General features: G+C 60.4%; 2 protein-coding genes across 7 annotated transcripts in view; both read right to left on the reverse strand.

Moving 5' to 3' along the window:
* On the reverse strand, positions 1-18,150 carry LOC132672380 (G-protein coupled receptor 35-like). 3 transcript variants are annotated; one of them, XM_078450675.2, is made up of 3 exons: positions 4,871-4,972; positions 4,449-4,600; positions 1-1,277 (listed from the first exon to the last, which is right to left on the reverse strand). In XM_078450675.2, exon 3 carries the CDS (start codon positions 1,271-1,273, stop codon positions 350-352), a length of 924 nt encoding a protein of 307 aa, XP_078306801.1. In that variant the 5' UTR covers positions 1,274-1,277; positions 4,449-4,600; positions 4,871-4,972; the 3' UTR covers positions 1-349. The 3 variants fall into 3 exon arrangements, with proteins under 3 accessions (XP_078306801.1, XP_060480350.1, XP_078306800.1); XM_060624367.2 differs by lacking the exons at positions 4,449-4,600; positions 4,871-4,972 and adding an exon at positions 18,045-18,150; XM_078450674.2 differs by lacking the exon at positions 4,449-4,600 and having other exon boundaries at positions 4,871-5,143.
* CAPN10 (calpain 10) overlaps positions 15,122-26,256 on the reverse strand; it is a 16,212-nt gene continuing 5,077 nt past the window's right edge. For 2 of the 4 annotated variants that reach the window (XM_060624349.3, XM_060624350.3), the window contains 8 exons: positions 24,678-24,819; positions 23,818-23,984; positions 23,181-23,461; positions 22,519-22,721; positions 22,119-22,374; positions 20,614-20,813; positions 20,350-20,395; positions 15,122-20,078 (listed from right to left, as the gene is read on the reverse strand). In XM_060624349.3, coding sequence (XP_060480332.1) covers positions 20,049-20,078; positions 20,350-20,395; positions 20,614-20,813; positions 22,119-22,374; positions 22,519-22,721; positions 23,181-23,461; positions 23,818-23,984; positions 24,678-24,819 — 1,325 coding nt within the window. In that variant the 3' untranslated portion in view covers positions 15,122-20,048. Of the gene's footprint in view, positions 20,079-20,349; positions 20,396-20,613; positions 22,375-22,518; positions 22,722-23,180; positions 23,462-23,817; positions 23,985-24,677; positions 24,820-26,256 lie in introns of those variants that run through there. The other 2 variants (XR_014138032.1, XM_081796323.1) reach the window with 2 other exon arrangements.

A 26,256-nucleotide genomic window follows, 5' to 3' on the forward strand; every position in this document is an offset into this window, starting at 1 on the left:
TCAGGGGAACACCTTTATTCCAACCGCTATAGGTTGGCCGCAGAAAGCTGGCCATTGAGGCCTCCAGGCACAGAGCAAGCGTCCACCCCAGTACCCCGGGGGGACCAGACCCTGGGCACTGCAGGTGTTGGCCCGATCTCAGGGCCCCAGGGGTTGACCCCGCTCAGTCCTCCCACCCTCTTCCACCCCGGGGATGGGCGCATCACCACCGCGGGGTCCGTGCCTGGGTCGTCGCCACCCTGCCAGGCCCCCTGGAGCCTGCCCCCATCCACGGTGAGCCGGGGCGCCCCCAGCAGGCAGCACCTCCCGGAGAGCCCGGGACCTGGCCCGCGTGCCCGCGACTTGCGTCCTAGGCCAGGGTCACAGAGAAAGAGTCCCGGCTCCTGTGGGCCTTGGCGGTGGGCATGGAGGCCAGTGCCGACGCCTCCTCCTGGAACTCCTTGGCCATGAAGTAGTAGCAGATGGCGTCCAGGCAGCAGTTGGCATCCGAGAGCTTGCTGGTGACGTAGAGGGCGTAGCAGAGGGCGGGGGTGGGGGCGCTGTGGCCCGCGGCCATGCGCACCGCCAGCACCACGTGTAAGGGCAGGAAGCAGGCCACGAACACGACCAGGTTCGCCCAGACCATGCGGGTGGCCCTCCGGGTGGCCTCTGCCTGGTCCGTGTGGGCGGCCGGCCCCTGGCCCAGGGCAGCGACCACCTGCAGGGAGCAGAAGAGCAGCACGGCCAGCGGCAGGTAGAAGCCCAGCAGGGAGAAGGCCGTGGTGTTGGAGCTCTGCCGGGAGACGCTCAGGAAGCAGAAGCCGCCCTCCCGCACCCCCAGGGCCCACCGGAGCACCAGCGAGCCCGTCACCAGCGCCCAGAGCGCCGCGCACACGGCCACGGCCTGCCGCGGGGAGCGGAGGGCGGGGGCGCGCAGCGGGTGCCGCAGGGCCACGTAGCGGTCCACGGCGATGGCCGTCACCAGGCTGATGCTCATGTACCTGTTCGCCAGGTAGACGCCCTGGGAGAGCTGGCAGAACAGCGTGTCCTCGGCTCCCTGCTTCAGGGAACGCAGGAAGAAGGGCAGGGCGCAGAGCAGGCAGAGGTCGGCCACGGCCAGGTTGGCCATGTAGACGTGCGTCTCCGTCCACCGCCGCACGCGGCAGCAGAACACCCACAGCGCCAGGCCGTTGAGCAGCAGCCCCAGCGCCAGCAGCAGGCCCACGTAGGCGTCCACGACGTTCTTGACCCAGTAGGGCCAGGTGAGCTCACTGGAGTGACAGGTACCGTTCATGGTCCTACGGCTGCAGGAGAGAAGCAGGGCTGAGGAGGGCTGGTGGGGTGGGGGGGGGCGCCCCTGGCGCCAGCGAGGCCCCGCCCACCTCTGGCCAGGGATGCAGGAGGTGAGCACGCCCCCCCCACCCACACCGCTACATCCAGTAGCCCAAAACTCACCTTCCCAGAGAAAATCCTAGAAATCATCAGGGGCTCTGAAGCACCCTCCGGGCCACACCCCTGCCCGCTGGACGAGTGGGGGAACCGAGGCTTTCAGAGGCCTGAGGGGGGCTCAAGGTCACACAGCGAGCCAGCCCAGGGCTGGGACCAGATCTCCTGGATGGCGAGGAAGGTGGCAGGGGCTCAGGGGCTCAGTCTCCACTGGCCAGCGCCCAAATCCTGAGGGCCCCCCACGGTGCCAGCTCTCAGGACAGGGAGCCCGAAGGGCAACCAGCCTGGCCCCAGCCCTTGCCGCTCTCCAGGTGGCTCCAAGGAGAGAGCTGAGGGCCGCCCACTGCCCCCTCCCCCCTCCCCCCACGCAGTCTCTGGCTGCAGGGGTGCTGACATGCCGTTTAGGCAGCGGGGCTGCGGCTCAGGACAGCCCCCCAGGAAACCCCAGAACACCCTCGTCCCCCCTCCCTCCCTCCCTCCCTCCCTCCCGTGCCACCCCGGGCACCACCACCCTCCGGGTGCCCGCCCACCCCAGTGCTGTGCCCTGGGGTCCACTCGCAAGGGCCCCTTGAGCCCTCTGTGGTCAGAGGTCCAGACCCACGGTTCAGAACAGGCCTCCGGGTGGCACTGGGGCGTCCCCTGCTCCATCATCATCAAGGCCACTGTTAAGGAAGGCCTCACCCTCCACCACCCACACTGTCCCCTCCCTCCCTTGGACAAGCTCCACGACACGGCCCAGGAGGGCTGGGACCGGTCCCCCAGGGCCGGGGTGGACCTGGTCAGGGGTCGTGACACAGGGCCTGGCCTGTGATGTAGGGGTTGGACTCCGGACTCACCCGAGCGCTGGGTGAGCCTTGGCCTCCCGAGCACAAAGGGGTTCTGGTGTCACACATGTGGGGTCGTGGAGCACTTGTGTGAGTGACCGGCGTGCCAGTGCCTAGCACGGGGAACACGCTACCAAGCCCCCACCTCGCTTTCCCCGGCTGGAAGGGCCTGGAGGGGCAGGGTGGGCATGGCCTCCCCGCCCCCAGGAGCACCAGGCCCTGGGGGGAGGGGTGCTCCCTGCGCTTGGGGTGGTAAGGAAGGGCGGGTCCTGGGCGAGCTCTACTGCCTTGAGCCCTCCCCACACAGGAAGAGAAGAAATATCTAGAACCATTAGATTCATTAGTGCCTGCGGCCGGGTGGGTGGGAGGGGGACTCGTTTCCTCAGCCGCAGTCCCCTGGGAACCTCCAGACCACAGTCCTTTAGGGAAGCGGGAGCACAGATTTCAGCTCGAACAGAAATATTCCACCAAATTATCCCATTTTCTCTCCGGAATTTTCAAAGGGCGGCCCTGCCAGCAACCAAAGTTTTATGAGCCTTCACCATGGTTTCCGCTCTCCGCGCCCCTGACGAGGCGCTCTCCTTTTTTTGTTGTTTTTAAGGAGTCTGCTCTTCTCTCTGTTCTGTGAGTGACACCCAGGTTCTGAGGCCCCTCAGACCACAAGCCAGCCAGGCTCCACAGGCCCCGAGCCCACCAGAAGCGACCACGGGGATCCTCCCTCCTTGCCTGCCCCGCCCTCGCGGCCGCAGCCCCCCCCCGCCAAGCATATGTGAGCTTCCAGGCCCCCCACCAGCCCAGATTCCTTAGAACCTGCTGGGAAGGTACCTCAAGGCCCCACAGAGTCACGGTGCCGCCGTGGGACCCCCCCACCCGAGGCGGGTCCAGCAGCGGTGAACGGTTGCTGCCCTTCTGGCTGACCTTGGGAGGGGGGGGCAGGATGAGATGCCCGGGGCCGCGTGCGGTTGGGTGTCTGGGAGTATGACTCACAGGCTGGCCTCAGTGTGGCCCGAGCTCTCCTCACCATCCCAGACAGGGCTTGGCATGGTTTTGAAGGTACCGGGGGGGTCCTGAACACTTGGCCAGCTCGGGGGGGGGCCCGCATCTGTGTCCCTTGGGGCGCCTCCCGTACAAGCCTGGGAAGTCAGGTCGCGGGTCCAGCCCAAGTGGCACGGGGCCGTCCGGAAGCCACCGATGGCACCGCATGTCCTGCCTGCGTCTGGCCCTGGCGTGGGGACCTGTGTCCAGGGCAGGGCCCCCGCTGTCCTAGTGTCCTAGTGGCCCCATTGCCGCACGGCCAGCGCAGAGCGCTGAGTGACACGGGCTGGGAGCTTCCTGCTGAGGGGGGGGGGGGGGCAGGGGAGCGGCACCTCCCGGGTACCGCTTCCTTCCTGATGGCGCCATCGGTCTGCCTCCTCACGCCAGTGGAAAGGTGTCCTGGATTCTGCACTGAGGCACCTCTGTAATGACCCGACAGGGGCCTGGGGTCGGGTCTGGGAGGCCGGCCCACCCCACGGCCCCGGGGCCCCACAGACGCCTTGAGCGGGACCTGGGGCAGGGACTGGGGTGCAGACCCCGGGGCCTGAGCACCGTAGAGGCCTCTGGAGCCGGGGCCCCGCGCAAGAAATGCTCCAGGATCCAGGACGGATGCGCGTGGGTGACCGAAGCGTCGCGGAGCCAAGATCCCCGCGGCGGGAACACGGCGCGCAAACATTTTCTCTCCTAGTTTGTCAAGCGCCGGTCCCAGCCCACAAAGTGGGTTTCAGGGTCTCGAGTGAGGTGGGAGTTCTGGCCCTGGAGGAGGACCCCAGTTGCTTCCCATTTGTTGCCCACGCTGGATGCCCCCCCCCCCCACATGCATGGAGGGCGGCTCTCCTTTCCAGATCATCGTCCTCACAAAGCACCTCGGGCAGGATGCTCCCCTGAGCTCCTCCCCTCACCCTTCCGAGACCCCACCACAGCCTCACCCCCTCTGAGACCATCATACCTTCACCCCCCCTGAGGCCCCCCATCACACCCCACCCCTTCCGAGACCCCATCACACCCCCACCCCCTCAGAGACCCGCATCACACCCCCACCCCCTCAGAGACCTCCATCACACCCCCACCCCTTCCGAGACCCCCCCATTATTTCCTCACCCCCTCTGAGACTCCCCCCACCATACGCTCACTCCCTCTGAGACCGCCCCATCACCCCCTCACCTCCAAGCTTCCCGGCTCCAGATGGGAAAGTGGGGGCAGCCCTGGCCGACCGTCCCCTGACCTTAAGGCAGGCAGGTGGCAGGGTTGGCGGACGACAGAGCGCAGGTGCCGGGACTGCCACCTGTGCCGGCTCAGGGCTGCCGGGGTAGTTTCTCGGAAGGGAAGTGGGGAGTGGCATGGCCTCCCCAGACACGTCTGCGGAGACGGGGCGTCCTAGAAACAACCCGAGAGAGTTCCTCTGACCCCGCTCCTTTGACCCCAGCCTCTCTACCCATCCACCCTGCAGAATGAGGGACCTTTCCGGGGGCGGTCCCGCCCCCCCCGAGGCTGCAGGTCGGTGTCCCCCGCCCCCAGGGCCAGCATCCCCCGGCAGGAAGGCCACACGCACAGGCACCCTCCGGGGCACACCCGCCGCGACCCACCGACGTGTGTGGGCGCAGAGGCTCCTCCGGGCCGGCGGTGCGAACCCAGACAGGCGACTTCCTGTGGCTCTGCGCACGCACGGGGGGCCCTGCTCCAGGGGCCTCCTGGGGCGACCTCCCCACTCTGAGTTCATGCCAGCCTTCGCGTCCCCCTCCCACCTAGCCCGGCACGGCACGCACAGTGTGGCAGGGACCCGACTCCTCGTTGCGGCTTCTCTCTCTGCGCCGAGCCATCACCACCACCCCTGCTCATTGGCGGAAGCAGCAACCGAGGCCCCCAGAAGGCAGTGGCTGGGCTGGGCCTCCTGGCCCTGTGACCAGGGCCCCTCTCCCACCACAGCAGCCCCAGGCACAGCCCTCCAGAGCCAGCCTGCCTCCCCCTCCTCCCCCGCCTCTCTGCCCCTCTCTGGGGGCCCCACCCCTTCCTAGCGCCCCGTTCGGTCTGGTTTTCCTTATAGAATTTCTCATGAATTAGAAGAGCTCGTCCCTGCACTCAGTTCTTGCCTGTGGCTGGGACCCGCCTGCTGTCGGCCACTTCAGTGCCTGGTGCGGAGTGAGGCCTCCCTAAAGCGTTTTAACCAGTCGGCGGCGGCCTCGAAGGGAGAATCCAGCCGGCGCCGCGTGCCGCCGAGGAAGAAGCCGGATTCTAGGCTCACGGGCGTCCTGTAAACAGTAGTGGCCTCGACTCAGAAAGCGTCTGCCCCAGGTGGGCTGGGGCGTCGGAACCTTCCCTCCGCCAAGCTCCCTCCCTGTGCGGGGCTGGGGCCGGGTCCTTTCCCTCAAGCCCCACTGGATCCCGCGGGTTCAAGAGGCCTGACCTCGCAGGGCAGGCTCCAGATGCCAGACCAGGCCCGTCCTCTGGCTGCCGGGCCGCCTCGAACCATAGCGACGGGCCTCCGCAAAGCAGCACTTGCGAGGCCCGGCTCGCTGCCCCGAGACCCACCGCGGAGCCCCTGAGAGCCTCCACCAGCCGGGGCACTGGGGCTCAGGGGACCTGCACCCCCTGGCCGCCACCCCTGCCTGGGGTCCCAGTCCCCGCTCCTGCTTTGCACGCGCAGAACCCACGTGGCAACCCTCGTGTGGTGGATCCTTCTTGCCCCTTCCTCCTGGCCCTCCGCCCCTCCGAATGGTTGGGGTTGGAGGGAAAAGGGCCACTCGGCTGATGTCAAGATGACACGTCACTGCCCTGCTGAGAGCTGGGAGCCTCCAAGGGAAGTGAGCCCGGGAGTCTGAGTCACTCCGCAGGAGGCCGCTGGATGGGGCCCAGGGGCGGGCCCAGGAAACGCTGAGCCCCTGCCTCCGGGGGGCTTCCCTCCTGGGGTGGGAAGCGCGCCCCTGCCCACCTGGGTCACACGGAAACCAAGTGCTGAGAATGGGGGCATTCAGGACCCTCGCCTAGGAAGAGGGCAAAGGATCCTGAGGACACTGGGCAATGCGGCCGCCCAGGGTCGACTCCCTGAGCCAAAATGTGCGTCCACTCTGACCTAAAATGACCGTCTACTCTTGGTCTGCTCCCTCTTCTGCACCCACGCTTGGGCCCTGCCTGGGCACCACGCTGGGCACAACGCTGAGGCAGGCACCCCAGGAGCGGGGCGCTGCACTCACATCGCCTCCGACTCCTGGGGGTTCACAGAGGGCAGGACCGGAGGCTTCTAGGAGGAGGTGGCCAGGGACAGGGAGGGAGCAAGCTGCAGGAGGAGCAGGAAGGGAGCCTCAGGCCGACAGTGGGCAGGGGCGTGGCTTGACTGTCTGCACGGAGCCACGGCCCTTTCCTCTGGTTCGGGGATGGGGGGGGCGGGGGGAGCCTGAGCGGAGCCCCGAGAAGCAGAGCCAAAAGCTGGCCAGGGGGCCGCCTTCCGAGCCACACTGGGGGTCGGGTGGGTCTTTCACGACCTCCCGGTCCCCCCACGTTGGAGCCTGAAGCCGAGGCACGCCAGGCCCCCCAGTCTGCCTTCACCGGCCGCGCTCACCCTTTGCTCGGTGGGTTTGCGCATCAGCCTCCGAGTACGAAAACGTGGCACCAGAGCATGGTTAACCCTCACGCCCGAGTTGTCGGCAGCCCCTTGGATGCTGTGCCAGAGGCCAGCGTCTCACCCCTGCCCGGCCTAACCCCAGGCACCTGGGGGTGGAACCAGCCGGGCCTCTGGCACGGAAGCCGTTGCCACCGCTGACACTTTCTGTTCCCCTGTCCCCAGCAACTGTCTCTGGGAACCTCCTCCCCCTCCCCCTCCCCCTGTCTGGCCCAGAGCCAGATGAGGACGCCAAGGGGCTGGAGGGGTCCCGGGAGGGGTCAGCTGCCCCCAGCACCCCCGCACCCGAGTCCCCCTCCCCTCCTCAGCTGGGGGGCCCAGCCTTGGGACCCCCCCCACTCTTCTTCACAGACCCTTCCAGCCCTGTCCCCTCCTCAGGCCCCTCGGGCCCCTCCTCCACTTGGCAGCCAGGGTCCCTCTGCCTCCCGGGAAAATGAGGCCCTGTCACTTGCTAACACTCTCTAACCGCATGGGCCTGTCCCTAGGTCACCCCCAGGCACTGTCCCCCATTAAGAGTGCTTCTTCTCTCCCAGTGTCCTCAGCCCGGGGTCTTCCCTTGGCATTCAGAAATCAGCCTCGACTCCCCAGGGGGAGGAAGTGGGGGGGGGGGCGGTGACACCTTCCTGGCCACACTGCCCCCTTGACATCCCTCCCTCTGCTCCCTCTGGCATCCACCCTGTACCACAGGAAGTGGCTGGGGTGCAGGCAAGGTCAAGGATAAGAGCCTCCCACCCACCCGGCCTCCAGCCAAAACCCCAGGCCCAGGCCTGCGGGGACAGGCTGTGAGGGGGCACCGGAGGATGGCCTTCCTTTTCCCAGGGACCCGCAGGCACACCTGGGGTGGCAGAACAGCCTTACGGGCCTCGGGCCGGACAGCCGGCGCTCAGGACACAACTCGGCCTCCGGCCTCTCGCGCTGCCGATGACCAGTCGGCACACGCCGACACCCCACGGACAGAGGCCCCGCCTCCGGGATGCGCACCCCGGAGCCCTGGGCGGGCAGCCCTGGCTGTGCCCGGCGCGGTGCTCCTGGTCTTGTTCCCTGCGTTTCTCCTCGGCGTCCCCTTGTGAACCCTCCGTGCCCCAGACAGACCCTGCCTTCAGCCACATTTGCCCCTGGAGCCCCTTTCCCAACCCTTGGCCCTGGGCCCAGGAAGCGCCTCTGCTCGGCCTCCCTGGGACAGAGGGTCAGGGCCAAGTCAGACGCTCAGGCAGCACGTCCACAGCCCTTCCTGGACAGAGATTTGGCCCAAGCAAGGAGGGGAAGGGGGCCTTGTCAGACAGGAGAAGGCACCACAGCACAAGGGACACTGTGGCAACTTGGGGAATGTGAGGGCATCTTGAGAGAGTTCTCAGGGGGGCCTGAGGGCCTGAGGGGTTCCTGGGGGGATCCTGAGAGAGTCCTGGGGGGGGGTCCTGAGGGGGTCCTGAGGTCTGCTGACCTTGGCTGGGCTGTTCCTGCTGGTGACATCCTAGGGCCTGTCACTGGCTGGGCAGCATGGGCACAGGGTCCCCAGGGGTCGAGGCAGGCTGCTCTCCTGCCCCCACCCCCACCCCACAGCCTCACAGATGCACAGGCTCAGCGAGGAGCATAGTGGGTGCCACCCTCCCTGCCCGTCCTCCTGCCTACCCCACCCCTTCAACAGCAGCGGTGGGCAGCCTCCCCCGACCTGTGCCCTTGGACACTCAGGGACCAGGGACCCGGGCACCTCCCGCCACCTCTGCTCGTTTTGCCCCGAGGTGGAAGATGCCTCGGGACATCTGGACACTCGAAGATGACAAAAGTGCCCCATCGGCAGGCCGGCCACTGCACGCACGGGGCGTGGGGGATGGGGGTGAGCGGGGACCCGGGCAGGTGCCGGCCTCCAGCTGCCCGGGACAGCTTGCTCACTCCGACAGCTCCTGCTCCCCTCCTCCTGGGCTGGCTCCTCGAGGAGCCCCTGGGGGACCCGGGGGTGGGGTGAGTGGTGGAACGCTGCAGGTTCCTCTCCGCCTCTTCCTGCTCATGCTGACCCCTGATGTGCTCCTCTGCCCTCCCAGGCACCTTCCCCTTTCTCAGCCCCAGACGGCTCCGAAGGCAAGGCTGGTGGCTGCCCCCCCCCCCAGGTTCCACGCCTGGGGCTGCGGTCTCCCTGCACACCCCCCCCCCCCCAACCGACCTGGGCCCTGGGCTCCCTGCCCTGCCTGGGGAGTCCTCCCCACTCCCTGCGGCCATCCTCCCGGGGATGGCTCCTCTTTCAGTCAGTGCTGCTGGGGCGCAGGTGGGGGGCTGGGGGGGCTCCATGCCTGTGGACCCCAGGCTGAGGATTGAGATGGGCGGAGAGCAGCGGCTCACCCCTGCCCGAGAGTCAGCTGTGAAGGTGCAGCACCGGCCGCCGAGCCGGGGAAGGGCCACCTCCCTTGAAAGCGGCTTGTCTGGAGGGCTTTTCCCTGCCCCTCTCCTCCTCCAAGGGCAGATGGCCTCTGGCTTGGGCTCGTCTGAGCCAGTCTGTCTGGGGCGGGCCGAGAAGCGCCCGCTTTACCAGCGCCAGGTGATGCCGGGGCAGGGAGCCCCCCCCCCCCCCCCTGCAGCGCTCTGCCCAGCATTCTGTGTCGGCCCCTGTCCTTGTCTCCGCCCAGGACCTCTGTCTTTGGAGGTCGGCGAGATGCCAACAAGAGACAGGAACAGACTCTCAGAAAAGGAGATGTGAGATGCAGAGGACTCACTGGAGATCTAAAAGGGGCCCACGCACTCATCAAACGAGAAACGTGAACTCAAAGTGCACGGCGATTCTGCTTCTCCCCGTCAGATGAGCTAAGTGCGAGCACTCAGCAGCGATGGAAGGCGGGGAACATCGCCAGATATGGCCCACTGATCTTCCCCGTGGAGAGGGCCTGGCAATCCTGCAACGCTGGAGATGCCCTGCCCTTTGACCCGGCGACCACACTTCCGGGCATCTGTCCCACGACAGAGCAGTGGGGTTCTGAAAAGGATGCTCGAGGGTCTACCCTCGCGGTGCTGTAGTGAAGCGGGGCCTGGAAACCACCCGGACGTCTGTCCGTCAAGCCCTGGAGGCATGAGATGCTTGCCCTCCACACCACGGGGCACCAGGAAGTCGTAAAAAAGGAAGGAGAAATATTTCTATCCATTACTCAGTGGTTTTCTCCAGGATAGATTGAAGAACGAAATATGGTGTTGATGCGTATTTATTATAGCACACCAGCAGCTTCTGTTTTACAAATGGAAGGATAAGCCAATAAATTTGTTTAAAATTAAATCATTACCTATGAGGAACAGGTGGGGAGGAGGAGAAGGGAGACAGGAATAGAAGCTAGACCTCGAGGGGCACCTGGGTGGCTTAGTCAGTCGAGCGTCCGACTTCGGCTCAGGTCATGATCTCGCGGTTCGTGAGTTTGAGCCCCGCGTCAGGCTCTGTGCTGACGGCTCGGGGCCTGGAGCCTGCTTCGGATTCTGTGTCTCCCTCTCTTTCTCTCTGCCTCTCCCCTGCTCACGCTCTGTCTCTGTCTCTCAAAAATAAATAAATGTTAACAGAAGTTTTTAAGTATGTAGCTCTGAATTTGAGTGAAAGGTATCAGTATATCCTTGTACTGTGTTCTATCTTAAAAAGAAAAGTTAGTATCTGAATTCTGTCCGTTGACAAGACCTAAAAGCAAGCACCCTAAACATCCAGATTTTGGTCTCTAGGAATCATTTCTCCTGAAGAGAAAGAGGGGCTCCTGAGGGCAGCGGACGCTCTCAGGCCTGGGTCAGAACATGTATAAAATGAGCCTGGATTTTGCGTTTCGCCCTAGAGAACGAAGCAGATCCAGACTCTTCGCCACTGTCTAGAGGACTCAGGAGTGACCTCGAGTTCGCTCCCACTGGCCAGAGACAAGATGATCTGAATATCAATAGGACGATCATTTCCATGAATTGGAACTCGAAGAAATCACTTAAATCCATGAATTTGCACTTAAACTTAAAAACCAACGACCTGTCACTTCATGTGTCACGTAGCTTGCCAAAAACAAACATCACACCTGAACTTGAAGAAGCACCTGGAGCTCGCCACCTGTGACAAGAGCCACAGAGGGCGTGGGATACAGTAAGTGACGCCCTAGGGGTGCAAGCAGCAAAGCCCGGTCTGGGGCCGCTCTGCAGGGCAGGGCATCAAAGGCAAGAGTCTGGAGGGGAGTCCGGAGGGGGGCGGGGCTGCCTCCATCACCCACCTGGGCACCAGCCTCCGCGGCCCCGGCTCCGAACCTGCGCCGCCCAGGTGGGAAACTGAGGCCCAGGTGGGGCAGGGACTGGCCTGAGGGTGCCGGGGTGAGCAGAGGAGAGAACCGGAACGCCCAGCCCGGGCTCTTGCCCAGCGCAGACTTGAGGATGCAGCACGCACCTGGGGCGAAGGCCAGGGAAGGAGCGGCGAGGGCGCTGAGCTGACCCTCAGACACGGGTGGGCCGTGGGGGGCGGGAGGGCCACAGAGGTGGGGAGGGGGCGCACGGTCGGGGTGTGAGGGCGACGGCGACTGGGGAGAGGGAGGAGAGTGGGCTCCTCCAAGGTTGAGGTTGGGCCTAGGGCCGGAGTGAGGGGGAGGTCAGAGGGCGGTCAGGGTCAGGGTTAGGACTGTGTTAGGGCAGGGTTAGAGCCAAGCATTAAGGAGTCGTGAAGTAGGCCTTGAGTTTTTACTTGATACTCGCTTATTCTAAAAATCTGGAGTCCGAGATTCTCTTTCCAGAATTTTGTGTTGGTTTTTTGTTTTGTTTTTCAATGTTCATTTATTTTGAGACGATGAGCACGGGTGCGTGAGCAGGGGTGGGGCCGAGAGAGAGGGCAAGAGAGAATCTCAAGCAGACTCCATGCTCGGCACAGAGCCCAACGTGGGGCCGGGTCCCACGAACCGTAAGATCACGACTTGGGCTGAGATCGGGAGTCGGACACGTAACCGCCTGCACCACCCAGGTGCCCCATGTGTGTGTTTTGATGAGAGACAAACTCTTTAAAGGCCTGATATACAAGCGAAGCCATTTTAGATTTCTTCTTAGAAAGAAATCAAGCTTTGGTTCAAACCAAAAAGCCTGGCTTGTGGCCCATGTTGTGCACTTGCCTTGTGAACAAGTACCTGCAGGAAAACCATCTTGTCCCTCACACATGGACCGATGCTGCTACCTCCCGCATCCCTCGATGGTAGAACTCAGGATTCCTGCTACGCGCTAATCTCCAATCTTTGGAGCTTTTACAAGATGTGAAAAGTATAGAACCCTGTAAAACCGTTCATCCTCTAGACGCCTTTCTTCCCTGCGAAGGCATGTTTCCTGGGCAGTTGTCCTAACTTGGGTTCAAGCAAAACTCTTCTTTTAGAGATTCCAAAAGGTTTGTTCATTTTGCACCTCTCTCTCTCTCACACACACACAGACACACACACACACGCGCACATGCACACACACAGTTTCATGGGCCCTGCTCTCAGATCTGCTCACCCTCACCTGGAGCACCCCACCTCTGCTCTCCCCTCCCCGCCTGCCCATCCTGCAACCCGCCCATAGCAGGCTGCTCCCTGCCAGCCCCACCCGTGCCCACCTGTCCACTTTAACTTCCTCCAGCACATATGTGCTGAGCTGAGTGGGGTCCAGCCTCCTCTTGTAGGCCAGCTCCCACCACGGTGGGGCTTGTACTCCCGGAAGCCACGTTGCAGACTTGTGGAAAGCCACCCCGCGTGGCAGCCAGAGGCGCAGTCTAGATGAGAGACCGGGCCTCCGCCGTGGTCCCAGCTGTCCGCCAAGCCCTGCCAGAGGACCGTGTGGTGGCGCAGGTCAGATCCTCCTGAAGGAGGTGTCCTCATGCGGAGTCTAGCTCCTCAAACCCCTGCGATGCTCAGACACTGAGGTCCGGACCCCACCGTGGGCAGTCCGCACCCCGGCAGGCACCTAACGGGCACCGTCTCGACTCCCAGCGACATTTGGCAGAGTTCTTCATTGTTCAGTGTTTTAATAAAGTATTGAATAGATTTAAATGTACCGTCATGTGCACGTTCACAAATTAAGAAATGGAGCTTCCAATGACCTTCAAGCGCCCCTGCATCCTGCCCTAGTTCTGAAACCCTGTCACAGCACCCCCCAGGGGCAACTGGAGCTGCCGCCTCTTTTGGTTCCAAGGTGGCACTCTAGATTGTTCTGCTCCTTCCTCTCCGGACTCTCCCCTCACGCCTCTGTCCCAAAATTGGAGTGCACGGGGCTTGGTCCTGGACCCTTTTCTTGCCCCATCGCACACTCTCCATAAGCAGATGCACCCACTTCCATTGGTTCATCAGTTACCAAATGCCCGACTCCAGCTGCCAGCTCCAGCCCAGACTCCTGGACCACACGTGGAACTGCCTCTCACGCGTCTTCCCCTGGATGCCCGAAAAGCACCTCAGGTGCAACTTGTTCAAAACCGACAGGACCCCCCTTCACCTCCTGCTCTAACACTAATCTTCCTTCAAAGTTCCCCGTCTCAGAGAATGATCCCCCCCCTTGCTTCCCAGGCCAGATATTTGACTACCATTCTTGAGACTCGATTTCCCCTTCCCTTCTTTCCCCCCTCCCTTCTATATCCCATCCGTCGTCAATAAGTTAAATATGCACAGTGTAAACCTAGTATCACCCACTGAAAAAAACAAAAGTTATAATAAATAAGCCAATAGAGGAGATAAATGGAATACAGAACAAAACATTTGATCCCAAAGAAGGGAGGAAACAGGTACAAAGAACGGATGAGATAAACAGTACACAAATGTCAGGTGGTAGACTTAACCCAACTGTATCAACACTTACATTAAACGTGATTGGTCTGCTGTTCCAGTTAAAAGGTAAAGATTTTCAAACTGGATGAAAGAAGCAAAAGATGGTAATATACTGTCTGAATGACACTTGTTTTGTTTTTTTTTTTTTTTTTTTAAGAGACAGAGAGAGAGAGAGCTCAAGAGAGACAGCTCACATGTGAGCAGGGGAGGGGCAGAGAGAGAAGAAGAGAGAATCCCAAGCAGACTCAGCGCTGTCATCACAGAATCTGATGCAGGGCTGGATGCCACGAACTGTGAGATCAGAACCAAGCCAAAATTAAGAGTTGGACACTCAACTGACTGAGCCACCCAGGTGCCCAGAACACACATTTTAAAAAGAAAGGTAGGTTAAAAGTTAAAAAAAAAAAAAAAAAAGTAAAATGAAAGAATGGAGAAAGAAAACGCCAATGCTAATCTCAAGAAAGCTGGAATGAGTAAATTAATATCAAAGTTGACTTCAGTACTGGGAATATTACCAGAGATTAAAAGGGACATTTCATACCAATAAGAGGATCAACTCATCAAGCATGTCTAACAGTTCTAAATGTGTATTACCTAATTTCGGAGGTTCAAAATATGGGAAGTAAATTAACAGAACTAGCAGGATAAATAGAAAAATCCACAACTGCAATGGGTTATTCTGACACTCTTCTCTCAGTAACTGAGAGAAAACAAATAAGGATATAGCTGACTTGAACAACAATCAGCTTGTCCAAGCTGATACTTAGAGAACGGTGTGCCCAAAGAGTATGTAATCTTTTCACGTGCACATATGAACATTCTCTAAAATAGGCCAAACACTAGGCCACAACATATGTCTCAATTAAAAGGAATTAAATCATAAAGAGTATGTTCTCTGAATATGACACAATTAGAAATAACAAAAAGATATAAGATGTCTGAAGAATGCCCAAATATATGGAACTTAAAACAACATAATTAACTCAAGGGTCAAATAATCAAAGGGAAACTAGGAAATATTTTGAACTAAATGGCAATGAAAACACAACTTACCAATATTTATGAGACAAAGCTAAGGCCATGTTTAGAGGAAAATGTGTAGCTTTGAGTGCTTATATTAGAAAAGAGAAAAGGCCTAAAATCATTGATCTAAGATTCCACTTTGGGAACCTAGGATAAAAACAACAAATTAAAATGAAGTAGAAGAAAGGAAATTAAAAAAGTAGAAATTTAATATAATACAAAAATAACAGATCAAATCAATAAACTGCAAGTTGGTTTTCTTGAGAAGATCAATGAAGTTGATAAACCTAGGGCTACACTGATCAAGGTAAAAAACACCCCACGAATTACTAATATCAGAAAAGAAAGAGAAAGCATCAATTCAGATCCTACAAACATTAGAAGAGTAATAAAAGAACGTCATTAATAATGTCATGCAAATATATTTGACAACTCAGTTCAAGTGCACAAATTTATTTTTTTAAGTTTATTTATTTATTTTAAGAGAGAGAGAAAGCAGGAGAGGGGCAGTGAGAGGAGAGAGAGAGAATCCTAAGCAGGTTCCCTCCTGTCAGTGCAGAGTCTGATGTGGGGCTCAGTCCCACTCACTGTGAGATCATGACCTGAGGTGAAATCAACGGAGTCACTCAGGTGCTCTGAAATGCACAAATTTCTTAAAAGTCACAGCTTGTCGAAATTTGTACAAGAAATAGAAAATTTGAATAGTCTGTATTTAAGTTGTTGAATTCATAATCTAAAACTTTCCCACAAAGAAAACCCCCAACCCCGATGGTGTCACTGGTGAATTCTACCAAACATTTAAGAATAAAATAATATCAATCCTTAGCACTTTCAGAACATAAAGGAGAACACTTCATTCTACCCTCATTCTAAACCTGAACAAAGATATTACAAGAAAACAAAAATACAGAACAATATCATGTATGAACACAGATATAAAAATTCTTTAAAATATATTAACTGAATCCAGCAATGTATAAAACAAATAATACATTGCACACAAGTATCCTGAGGATATAAGGTTTGTTTTAACATTACAATGTCAACCAATATAATTGACTACATTAATAAAGGGGAACATTTATATAATCATCTCCTCCGATCTTCCTTGCATTTATATAATGAAAGAAAATCACTTGATAAAATTCAACATCTGTTTCTGATAGAAACTCTCAAAAACTAGGAATAGGGGGAAATTCCCTGTCTGATAAAGAGCATCTATAAAAAAAAAAAAAAAAAAAATCATGCCTAATGGTGAAAGACTGAGTGCTTTCCTACTGTGATCAGGAACAAGGAAAGTGGCTCTCATCACTTTTACTCAAAATGGTATTGGAGGTCCGAGCCTCCAGAAATAAAGCAAGAAAAAAAAAAAATGAATTCAGGTAAGAAAGGAAGAAACAGAACTTTCTGTTTTCACATAGGACGTAATTCTGTATGTAGAAAATCCTAAGGGATTTACAAATCAAAACCAAAACCAAACAAAAAACAACAACCCAACCCCCAAACTATGAATAAGTGAATTAACAAGGCTATAGGACACAACATAATATACAAAAAATGTATTCCTATATACTAGCAAAAAAAAAATTAGAAAAATGAAACCTAACATACAATATCATTTGCAAGTGTTGAAAAACAAAGTAGGTAAGAGTAAGTGCAAAATATCTACGCTCCAGGACACACAATACTGCTGAGAGAAATTAAGGAAGACCTCAAAAAATGGGCAGGTATACCATGTTCATGGATTTGAAGGTATCAATTCTCTTCACGTTGCTCTAGACGATCAATCTAATTAAACATCAAGCATCATGTTCTGCTGCTTTTGCTTTCTAAATGTACCTCGACAGTGACCTCTTCTCTCTGCCTCTCCTACCTCCCTTCTGGGCAGGACACCATCACCTGTCTCTTGATGTCTGCGACAGCCTTCTATTTGGTCCCCTCCCCATCTAGAGACTTCGACCAGAGAGAGAAGTCACATATACACCTATCAGGTCCTGCTTAAAAACTGTGTAGTGGCTCCTTACCACCCAAGGTGTAAGACCCAAGCTCCTTAAATGGACCTCAAGACCCTTACCTACTTTTCCAGCCTTAGCTCCTGCCACAGTTGCTGAGCCTACTTGCCACACTGCAGGCACAGAGAGCTTCTTTCCATTTCCTGAGGCTGCTCAACTCCTCTGCCAGCCCCTGCTTGCCCTGCACTGCTGTCCCCAGGCTGATCAAGGGCCACCGCTACACATCAATGCATCATCTATCCCTCATCATCAGTGCTGTCCAGATGATCTGTGTGCAGACAGTCTTCAAGGGCAGGGTACTGGGCATCTGAGCCCCATCCATAGCACCCCACACACACTCACAGAGGGACTTCAGAATGAAGGGACAGGGGATCAGGGTAGTGGAGAGGGATGTGTTGGTGCTGGTGGGTCTTCTCAATAGGACTTGGGGGATGAGGGATGAGACCACGTCAGTCAGATCGCGTGCGCACGCGCGCGCGCACACACACACACACACACGTCATGGTGCCCCAGCGTCACACCTGCCCAGGTACCAGGAACCCACAAGGGACTAGGACTGGCCCCTGATAGAGCAGCCAGCCCAGTCCAAGCCAAAGCCGTTTCCTGATCCATCAGCCTCCCCTCTTGGGTGATTTGTGAAGGGACAGGCAGCTGAGGGTGTGTATGGCCTGAGCCCCAGCCCTGGAGGGGAGGTGCTTTAGGGAAACAAGCGTAAGCATGGTCCTGACTAAAACTCCATGGCCTGAGTTCCCCAGGACGCTGAGTGAGCCGGCTCCCAGGCCAGACTGCCCTGTCTGTGCAGAAACAGCCTGTGCTTGCTGGGAACCAGAGGAATAGCCAGAGGGTCCCAGCCAGAGCCCTGCATCTGAGGTCCCCTGGGGAGGGACGGGGCCCCAGAGCCACTGAGTACTCCTGGGTGCTGGAAGGCCCAGCCTGCCCCTTAAAGTTCATCCTCAAAACCAGCAACGACCCTCTCCTTGATGAAGCAGCCATGTCCAAGGCCTTGTGTTGGGGTCCAAAAAGCCCCCAAAGTGTCCCTAGGAAAAAATGACTCTTCTATTCATTTCAAAAGGCAGCATATCTAGCTTATATCTATTAAATATTACAGGAGAAAAAAAAAGCTAGTAAAACCAAATGATGCAGACATGGGACACTGAGCGAGAAAAAAATGATTATTAACGGAGAGACAGAGAGGAAAGAGGCTGGAGCATCTGAGAACCTTGGCCCCGTCTGGCTGGCCCTGTCCCGTTCACCCCAGCTCTGTCCTTCCTCTCGCCCCGGAAGCCCAGACCCAGCCAGGCCCCCTCCCTGACTACCGCTCTGAGGACACCAGGATCTTGATACTCACCCCAGGACCCCTGCGGCCCCCAAAGCTGACCCAGGCCCAGGGGAAGGAGGGCAGGCGAGGACAACGAGAGCAGACCCAGGGCCGGGACTGGGTAGGACATGGCTCCCACAGAAAAGGCACGGTCCACCTGCCCCAAGCAGGAAGTGGAACGAGAAACCAAACAGGTGGTGTGGGGCAAAGTCTGCTGGGAAGGCCGGAAAGGTGGCGTTCCCACATGCACACACCCAGACCTGCCCGTCAGGGGTCTGCCAGGGCCCCTGGACACAGGAGGGAGGCCCTTCACCCGAGTAGTCCCCCACCGGCCGGTCCAAGAACCAGGCCTCCAGGGCGTGGCTGGTTGCTGCTGCCCAGCTCCCCGGGGCCACAGGCCGGGTCCGAGGCGGGGCTTAGGTCAATACAGAGGACGGGTCAGACAGCAGCGCACCGGCCCGGAACCCGTGGGGTCTGTGGTCTGCAGCCCCAGCTCACACCGGGCTGGGTGGGGGGCCAACGTCAGGTGGCTGACGGAGACTGGAAGTCGCCCGTGCATCGGGTCCTCCTGTGGGGTGGGGGCGGGCAAGAGCCCTCTTTCGGTCACTCTTGTCCTCAGCAGAATGAGCCCCGCTGGTGCCCACCCCACAGGCCCTTCCAGGCCAAGGACTCCAGGGCAGACATGGGGGCACACTGAGTATGGCCAGGGCTCGGACACGTGTTCAGCAAGGACATCGAAGCCCAGAGAACACAAGCTACTTCTGGAGCTCACTCGGTCAGAGGGAGGTGGCCATGCCCAGGACAGCCGGGCCTGCCTGCCTGTTGAGGATGCCCTGGGGGTGAGGTCTCCTTCAGCTCTGCCTCCCACGAAGGAACCATGCGAAGGAACCACAAGCTGGCGCAGGCCCAGGGGGCTGGCGGCCAGGAGGGCGCGAGCCTCCTCCGGTGCGGGGGCCACGGCCCGTGCCCCACCGGCCCAGCCACGTCCTGGAAGCCCGGCTGGTGTCTGGCCGCCTCTGCCGGGCTGCCTCTCCATCCGTGGCACCTCCAGATCCTGGAGCCCCTCCTCCGTCCTCCACTCGACCCCAGAGAACTGGTCACTGCGAGGGGTCTTGCTCACACGTGAAGGGGCGTGGGGCAGCGAGGTCTTCCTCGGGCCTGTGTCGCGGCCCCCAGCCCTCCTTTGGAAGGTGAGGACGGCGACGCCACGGCACTGGCCAGTCAGGGAAGCGGCGGGGGTGGGGAGAGAGGCCCGGCCGAGACCAGGGCTGACTGCGTCCAACCGGTCAGAGGCCCGGGGCCCCCGGGGACGCCTCCTCCCACGTCAAGAGCAAACGACTGCATCTGGCACCTCCAAACGGAAGGGAGGCGGAGGCTGAGAGTCCCTCCGGACGCCCAGGTGGGGTAAGGCCCAGCAGGGACAGGGCGGACGACGTGACCGGCACCAAGGTGCTGCCCTGGGCTGCTCCCTCCTGCTCCCGTCACGGGGCGGGCGCCCACGGCCCCTCCACGACCCTCCAGGCTCCCACCACCCACTGCGTCCTCAAGCAGCCTGCCCGTCTCACAGGCCAGCAGGGCCCCGAGGGAGCGCAGGGCCCGGGCCTTCCCCTGCTCCTCAGGGAGAGCGGACTCGGCCTGCGGCTCCCCGAGACGAGGCTCCGCAAACCGCTCAGTACTCACGTTTATTCATAAAGTTTCTTCCTAAAAACGTCTGCCGTAATAACCGGTTCTAAACAAGATTTGTCCTGCTACGCTCTTGTCCCCTGTGAGGCCTCTCTCCGGAGCCGGGGACAGATGCCGTCGAGGGTCTCTGGGAGGCTCTCCGGCCTCAGCGCCATGGAACAAGGACGCCCGATGCAGCGGTTTTTGCTTTTCCGAGGCACCTGCTTCGCCCCACGGCCACCTCCCTGCAGGACCCGCAGGCACGTGCAGCCGTCCAACTCGGGGCTGTGAGCCACAGCATGGAGGCTGGTGGCACCGTGGGAGGGGGCCTCTCACCCCCCAGTCACCAGAGCCGACACAGGGGTCACCCAGTTAGGTATTCATAACTGCCATGAAGGAGGCCTGCAGGACGAGAGACGGCGAGGTCTGGGCAGGGCCGCCCTCCTCCGAGCAGCACTGCCAGGGGCTGGGACTGCAGCCCCGGGCTCTCGGCTGCTGAGGGGCTCTGCCTGGTGGCCCCCATGTTCACACACCGGTGTGCCGGTGTCCCCGGGCACAGCCTGGCCTGCAGCCTGGCCTCTGGGAGGAAGCTGGGGTAATTCAGACCCCAGGGCGCCAGGCGGCCCCAAGGCAGAGTAACGGGGTGGCCCTCTGCCCTAGGGCCCACACGTACCTCCTGGAGAAGCTGCCCCAGCCTTTCCTGGCTGTGAATGGAGCGCCTGCGGGAGAGAAGACACGGTCGGCCTCCTGGCCCCCAGCTCGAGAGCAGCCACGCTCCCCCCACAGACTCCCAGGCAAGGAGGGGTCCCAAGGCTCACGCCCTGCCCGCTGCTGCTCTGCGGGGACAGACAAGCGCTGGGGCAAGCAGGGCAGGCGGGAGAGAACAGGCAGGTGAATACTAAGACACCGAGGGCCACCCCCAGCCCCGGAGCCCCACCTGTCTATTCTGGTGGCGATGGTCACCGTGAAGGCCCCTTCTGTGTCTGGCAGGTAGGTGGAGGGCACAATCCTGTAGGTCCCCGCCGACAGGTGGCAGAGCCGGCTCACTTCCTGGGCGTAGCAGTGTGGCACACAGCTTAGCAGAGGGTCCTGGAGCAGCAGGCGGGACGCGCCCTGGCTCCCGCCATCCACCGGAACCTGGCGGAGGCGTGGGCTCAGACAGGGTCGGGGGGTGGGGCTGTCCGCTGGGCTGCCACGGCCACCAAGTCCTTCCCAGTCTCGGAACCGCACTCCCTTTCCGAGGCCGGGGTGTCCAGGGTGGGGAGGCGCCCGGTGCAGTCTGCCCGGATCTCACGGTGACGTCTCCCACATCACACTCCCTTTTCCAGGGAGGAAGGGCCACCAAGCCGGAGAAGCTGGGCTCACACTCACCGAGGCCCCACCGCCCTTGTCAGCCGGGCGGCCCCATCAGGCGTGGGGGACCGCCACGACCACCACTGCCCAGGCCTCTGTCCTGAGGGTCGTCTGACCGGCTCCTGGCACTGGCACTTGTATCGAAGCTCCTGGGTGCCCCAGCTGGCAGCCCGGGGGCAGCGAAGCTCCAGAATGAGCCCTCAGCTCTTGGGGAGCACAGTGTCCTCCCAAGCGTACAGAAGCTGCTCAACCAGAGAAATTCCCACCCTTCCTTCACATCATCTGCACCCCGGGCTCTGTGTGCCCACCCCACAACGGCGCCCAGGGCACGGCTCCAGGCTGCCCTCCTGGCCCATGCCCTCCTCGGCACCCAGCATGAAGCGGGGCCCCCAGGAGGGGCACAAATGTGAGCTGGGAGCCACTTCATCCCCGTGGAGTCTGGGCTTACGACCTCTGACCTCCGGCACCGCACTTGTCCCCCTTCCTCCAACTACAGGTCTGCTGGGCTTGTCCCAGCTGCGTTACAACACAGGGCGGGCAGACTGAGGTGGAGGGAGGTTTGGGAGGTTTGGGGTGGTGTTTGTGACGTGCTGGCCCTACTCCGGCCTCAACACGGCTTCCTCTCCTCCTGCGGGGGGACAGCTCTCTCCTCTGAGAATCACCTAAGCAACTGCGATCGGGGGCATCCGTCTGCCAGGCCCTCACGCCGGCTCTGTGGGCGGGTGGGCTCCCTTTCCTGTTCTTCCCCGCGAACCTGTGCCATGAACTGCGTCATGGCTTTGGGGCGGCTCCTGGCGGACCGCCTTTCCTGGGGCACGCTGTCGGGTCTCCTGGGCGGGAGGCGCGGTTCTAGGGAGCAGACCTGACCTCGTGACGCTTGTTCTGAGCCAGGGTTCTAAGCTGACCTATGACCCCGTTGAATTACAGACTTCACGAAACCCAGAAATGGATCTTGTATGGGACCAGCCGGCCTGGCTGTGCCCACGTGACCGCGTCCAGGCCTCTCTGTCCGGCCTGGCCGCCTGTGTGGACCAGCCCCCCCGAGGCCTGCCCTGTGCCCGCCTACCCCCGGGGACAGGAAGGGCTTGCCTGGAAGACGTGGAAGCCGATGGGGTGGCACTCGCTGTCACGGCAGTGTTGGCGCAGAGTGATTCGGATGCAGCGGGGCCCTGCGCCCTCAGGGACCGAGAGGGGGAAGCAAGGGTTGGTAGGGTAGGAGGCGAAGTTCCTGCTGCCCCCCGCCGTCTGGCCGATTCTCCAAGAGCCCCGCAGCTGCACGGTCTCCCACTCCCCTGCGGGCAGGGCCTCCCCAGAGGCAGGGCTCGTGGTCGCCGGCTTGATGGCACTGCCCGGGGGAGACACAGGAGGACCCGGCTGTCATGGGCCGCAGACGCACACGGACCGCCAGCAAGCTGCCCGGGCCGCTCCCCCTTCCTCCGCTGAGGCCCTCGAGGGAGCGCGGCCTGGAGACCCCACTTGCCCCTCTCACCTGAGGGAGACTCTCCCACTGGAAAAGACCCGGAGCAGAAACTGCCCCGGCACGTCCTTCAGGAAGGTGCTGGGGACGGCCAGGTAGTAGCCTGGGCCGAGTTCACAGCGGAGGTGGACCTCCCGGTCGTAGGCGTGGCACACAGTGCCAGCCACGGGGGGCGTGGACAGGACCCTGGGCAGGCTGACCCGCCGCTTCTCCACCTGCAGAGAGGGGGCCCGTGTGCCAACGTCCCGAGACCGGCCTGCCGCCTTCACCCAGCACAAAGAAACCACCCAGACCTGTGGGCCCCGCCCCAGCACGGCAGGGGACGGCTCAAAGCGCCCAGCAACCCAGGGCTCTCACTCGGCCCCAGGGGTCAGTGGCTCTGTCCCGGATGTGAGCCTCCAAGCCCTCCCGCTCTGGGGAGAACAGAGGAGGACCGAGACAGGGCTGTGCCCTGGTCCCTCCGGCCGGTTCCGCCACCGGCTGCTTTTCTTTTCGTTTCCCTTTGTCTGACGGATGCCGGCTGGGTTAGGCGGGGCTGGGTCTGTGGGAGCGCCAGCTGGTGTATGACCCTGGGGTAGGCGGGGGACACCTGAGGCTCCTGGCGGTCACCGGTGTCACTCTTGTCCTAGCGCCCCTAGGCCCTGAGCAGGGAGCCGGGACCAAGGTAGAATTACCTTCCAGATATGCAGGCCCACGGCCTGGTAGTCCTTGCCCAGGAGGCTGGCCGGGGTCCATGAGGCACGGTCGTCCCTCAACGGTGCCCGAGCCCGGCCTGCCCAGTTTGCCGTGCGCACCCTGGGTCTCTGCAGGACGGTAACGTACACCTCGCTTGGTTCCGAGACCCGCAGCCAGAATTTGGGGTTGCTGGGAAAGCCGCTGTTGTTCCGACAGCCTCCTGCAGACTGCCCCTTGACCCAGGCCCCGGGTAGCTCCTGAGTGTGGCACAGCTCCTTTTCTAGATGGAGAACCAAGCATCGGCTCCAGAAAGGGCTCCCATGCCACCTTTCCTGCCACTCTCACCAACACCAGCCACGGCACCCTATAGGAGGGAACCCCGTGTCTCCCAGCACCTTGAGCTGCCAGGGACGGGAGGAAGTGGAACCATCTCTCTGCACTGAAGGAAGCAGATTGGGGCCTGTGGCCAGGCTGGTGCCCAGGGGCCCCCAGAGGGACGCGGGCTCCACTCAGCCCTGACTTCCGAAGGCAGAGCCCATGCGGCTTGCCGCCCCCCCCCCCCAGGCCTCCCCCAGGGTGAGCGTGCGGGCCTCCCCCAGGGTACGGGCTTCCCCCAGCGTGCGGGCCTCCCCTTACCTGAGTAGAGGCTCTGTAGGTGGCCAGCCTCCGTGATCGGGAAGCCCACGGTGACCTCATCAAACTCCTGGAGGAACTCCTCCTCTTCCACCCAGAACTCCCCTTCCTGCAGCTGGGACAGCAGTGTAGCCTCATCCGCCGGGTCCACCTGGCTCCACCCTTCGCCCCTGGAAGACACTTCACTTCAGAGGGGCCTCTCATCCGAGAGTGGACGACACTGACCGAGGAGCCCTGTGCCCTGCCAGCTCGGGTGGCTCCACGCTGGCCTTCCGCAGTCACCTCTGTCCTTCCCCGAGGGCCCCTGTCTCTAGACACATCTCCCCAGAGCAGTGTCCTCGAGCAGGTGAACGAGAGATGTGTTTGATCGACTCAGGTGGAGCTGCCACCAGCCTGGGCTCGGGGGCAAGCGTCGGATCTGCTGACCGGTCACGGCCGGCCACGGGGAGCGGGTCCAGCGCCCTCATTCAATCCAGGTTCCCAGCACCAGTGAAGGTCAGAAAGCTGAGCACTCACATGTCCCTGTCACCCGCAGCCTGATGGGGCACCTACCATTCTGTGGGCACCCTCAAGACAGGACCCCAGGGTCTAGGGTTGCCTTGGTCCCGGCACCATGCACGACACCGGCCTCCTAAGGTTGTCTGGGGCCGAGCACAGGACTCAGGGGACCAGAGGTGGTGCCAGGAGGGCCTTGCTGGAGACCAACCATGCACCGTCCTGACCAGCTACGAATCGTCTGCCACGAGCCACGGCACCAGAGCCCGGGACACACACGGTTGTGACACACACAGCTCTGAGTTGCCACTCGGGGCCCCACCCTCCCGGCCTGACAGCAGTATAGTTCTGGCCTCACCCATACTCACCCCTCTCTCCAGGGCCCCTGCCAGCACCGCCGGCCCCAGGGGTTCTGAATGCGCAGCAGCAGGATGGCCTGGCCAGTCCGCCCCCGGAGCTCTCGCAGATCCGACACAATGAAGGCATGAAACTCCCCCAACTCCCTGGCACCTGGGAGAGACACAGCTGGGATGTGGGCAGGGAGTCCCCAAACCGAGCAGACCCACGGGTCTGTCTCCTTCCCCGCGGGCTGCTCCAGCCCACCCTGCTGTGGCCACACCAGCACCCAGATCCCCACGGACCAGTGGGGCTCCTTTCCCGACCCTGTGGACAAGCGAGCTTAGGAGCGGCCTTCGCCACGGCAGAGCCACGGCGAAGGACCCGGGTCTGGACTCTGGCTCTGCGGCCACAGGCCCGGCAGCTCATTCCCTTCTCGGTGGCTCGGTCCTTGCCTGGGCGGACGAGAGAGGATGGCCGGCCGGCCGACAAGGGGCACAGGGCCCCTGATGCCGCCACCAGCACTGTCAGCGGCAGGTCTGTGACCTCCCGGCGAGGCTGGCTCGGGTGGCATCGCACAGCAGGTACTGCTGGAGGAAACACGTGGTGTGGGGTGGGGAGACCGGAGGCTCCAGAGAGGAAACCACCCCATTTGCCCAGAGCCCTTGGGACAAACAGACGTGCAAAAGGAGGGGCCGAAGAGTGAAGGAACTCCAACCTGGGAAGGGGGGTGGCAGTCCAGAAAGGAGAAGAAACCCCAGGAATGTCTTGAAAAGCTTTATTTACAACGGCATTATAGCCACCGCTCTCGGGGTCTGCCTCAGTCCTCAGTCCTGAGACGCTCCAGGGGGATCCCGATGACCTCCCGCAGCCCCCTCTTTGCCTAGGGGCTTCTGCAAAGCCTGGCGCGCCAAGAACTGACCCCACCCACCCTGGGGGCAGCCGATGCCAAGACTCAGGGAAGGTTCTAATGCTGTGTCACGCACAGGCTTCTGCGGGCTTCCCTCATTTCCCACACATGGGGGCAGACCCAGCCCTCACGCACAGGCCGGGCAACTGAATTGTCCACACGTGTCCATTTATTTCAATGTCCGTATTCTGGGGTCGTTATGACTTTCATAGTGAAGTTCATCCCGGACGCTCTCAAACACGAACATGTTCAGTAATGCCGTCTATAACGCGAGAAACCGAAAAGACCTTAAAGGTCTGAGGTTAAGGGAAAGAGTAAGAAAACCACAGCAGATCTGCGAACAGAACTGACACTGACAGTTTACACGGCACCTGAGAAAATGGCATACGGTGCAAAATGCAAAACACACACGTGTTGGTGGGAAAGACCTACTAAAGTCCGTGAAAAAGTCAAAGGAGCTCTGTTTGCGTGTTGTTTTCCTTTCAACAAACTTTCTCTGACGAGTGCGAGGACCACCAAGGCGGGAGCCTCAGTACTGACTCCGCCAGGTCACCAGCCGGCCCCAGATGCTGCCGCCACCCATCTCCTACGAAGTCTCCACACGGCGGCCGCCCGCAGGGTCCGGCCTCACCCTAGCGGTGAGTCGGGGAGCAAGGGACACCTCCCTCCAGAGAAGGACGGGTGGTGGGGACAGTCGCACA

This window comes from Panthera onca, chromosome C1 (genome assembly GCF_046562875.1).
Source record: "Panthera onca isolate mPanOnc1 chromosome C1, mPanOnc1 haplotype 2, whole genome shotgun sequence".
NCBI classification, from domain to species: domain Eukaryota; kingdom Metazoa; phylum Chordata; class Mammalia; order Carnivora; family Felidae; genus Panthera; species Panthera onca.

Excerpts from the sequence above, each read along its gene's own strand:
- LOC132672380 (XM_078450674.2), bottom strand. The coding sequence starts at position 5,004 with ATGAACTCAGAGTGGGGAGGTCGCCCCAGGAGGCCCCTGGAGCAGGGC. Across the intron at positions 1,278-4,870 it reads CTCTGCGCCCACACACGTCG|GACCATGAACGGTACCTGTC; the intron begins GTGGGTCGCGGC and ends CTGCAGCCGTAG.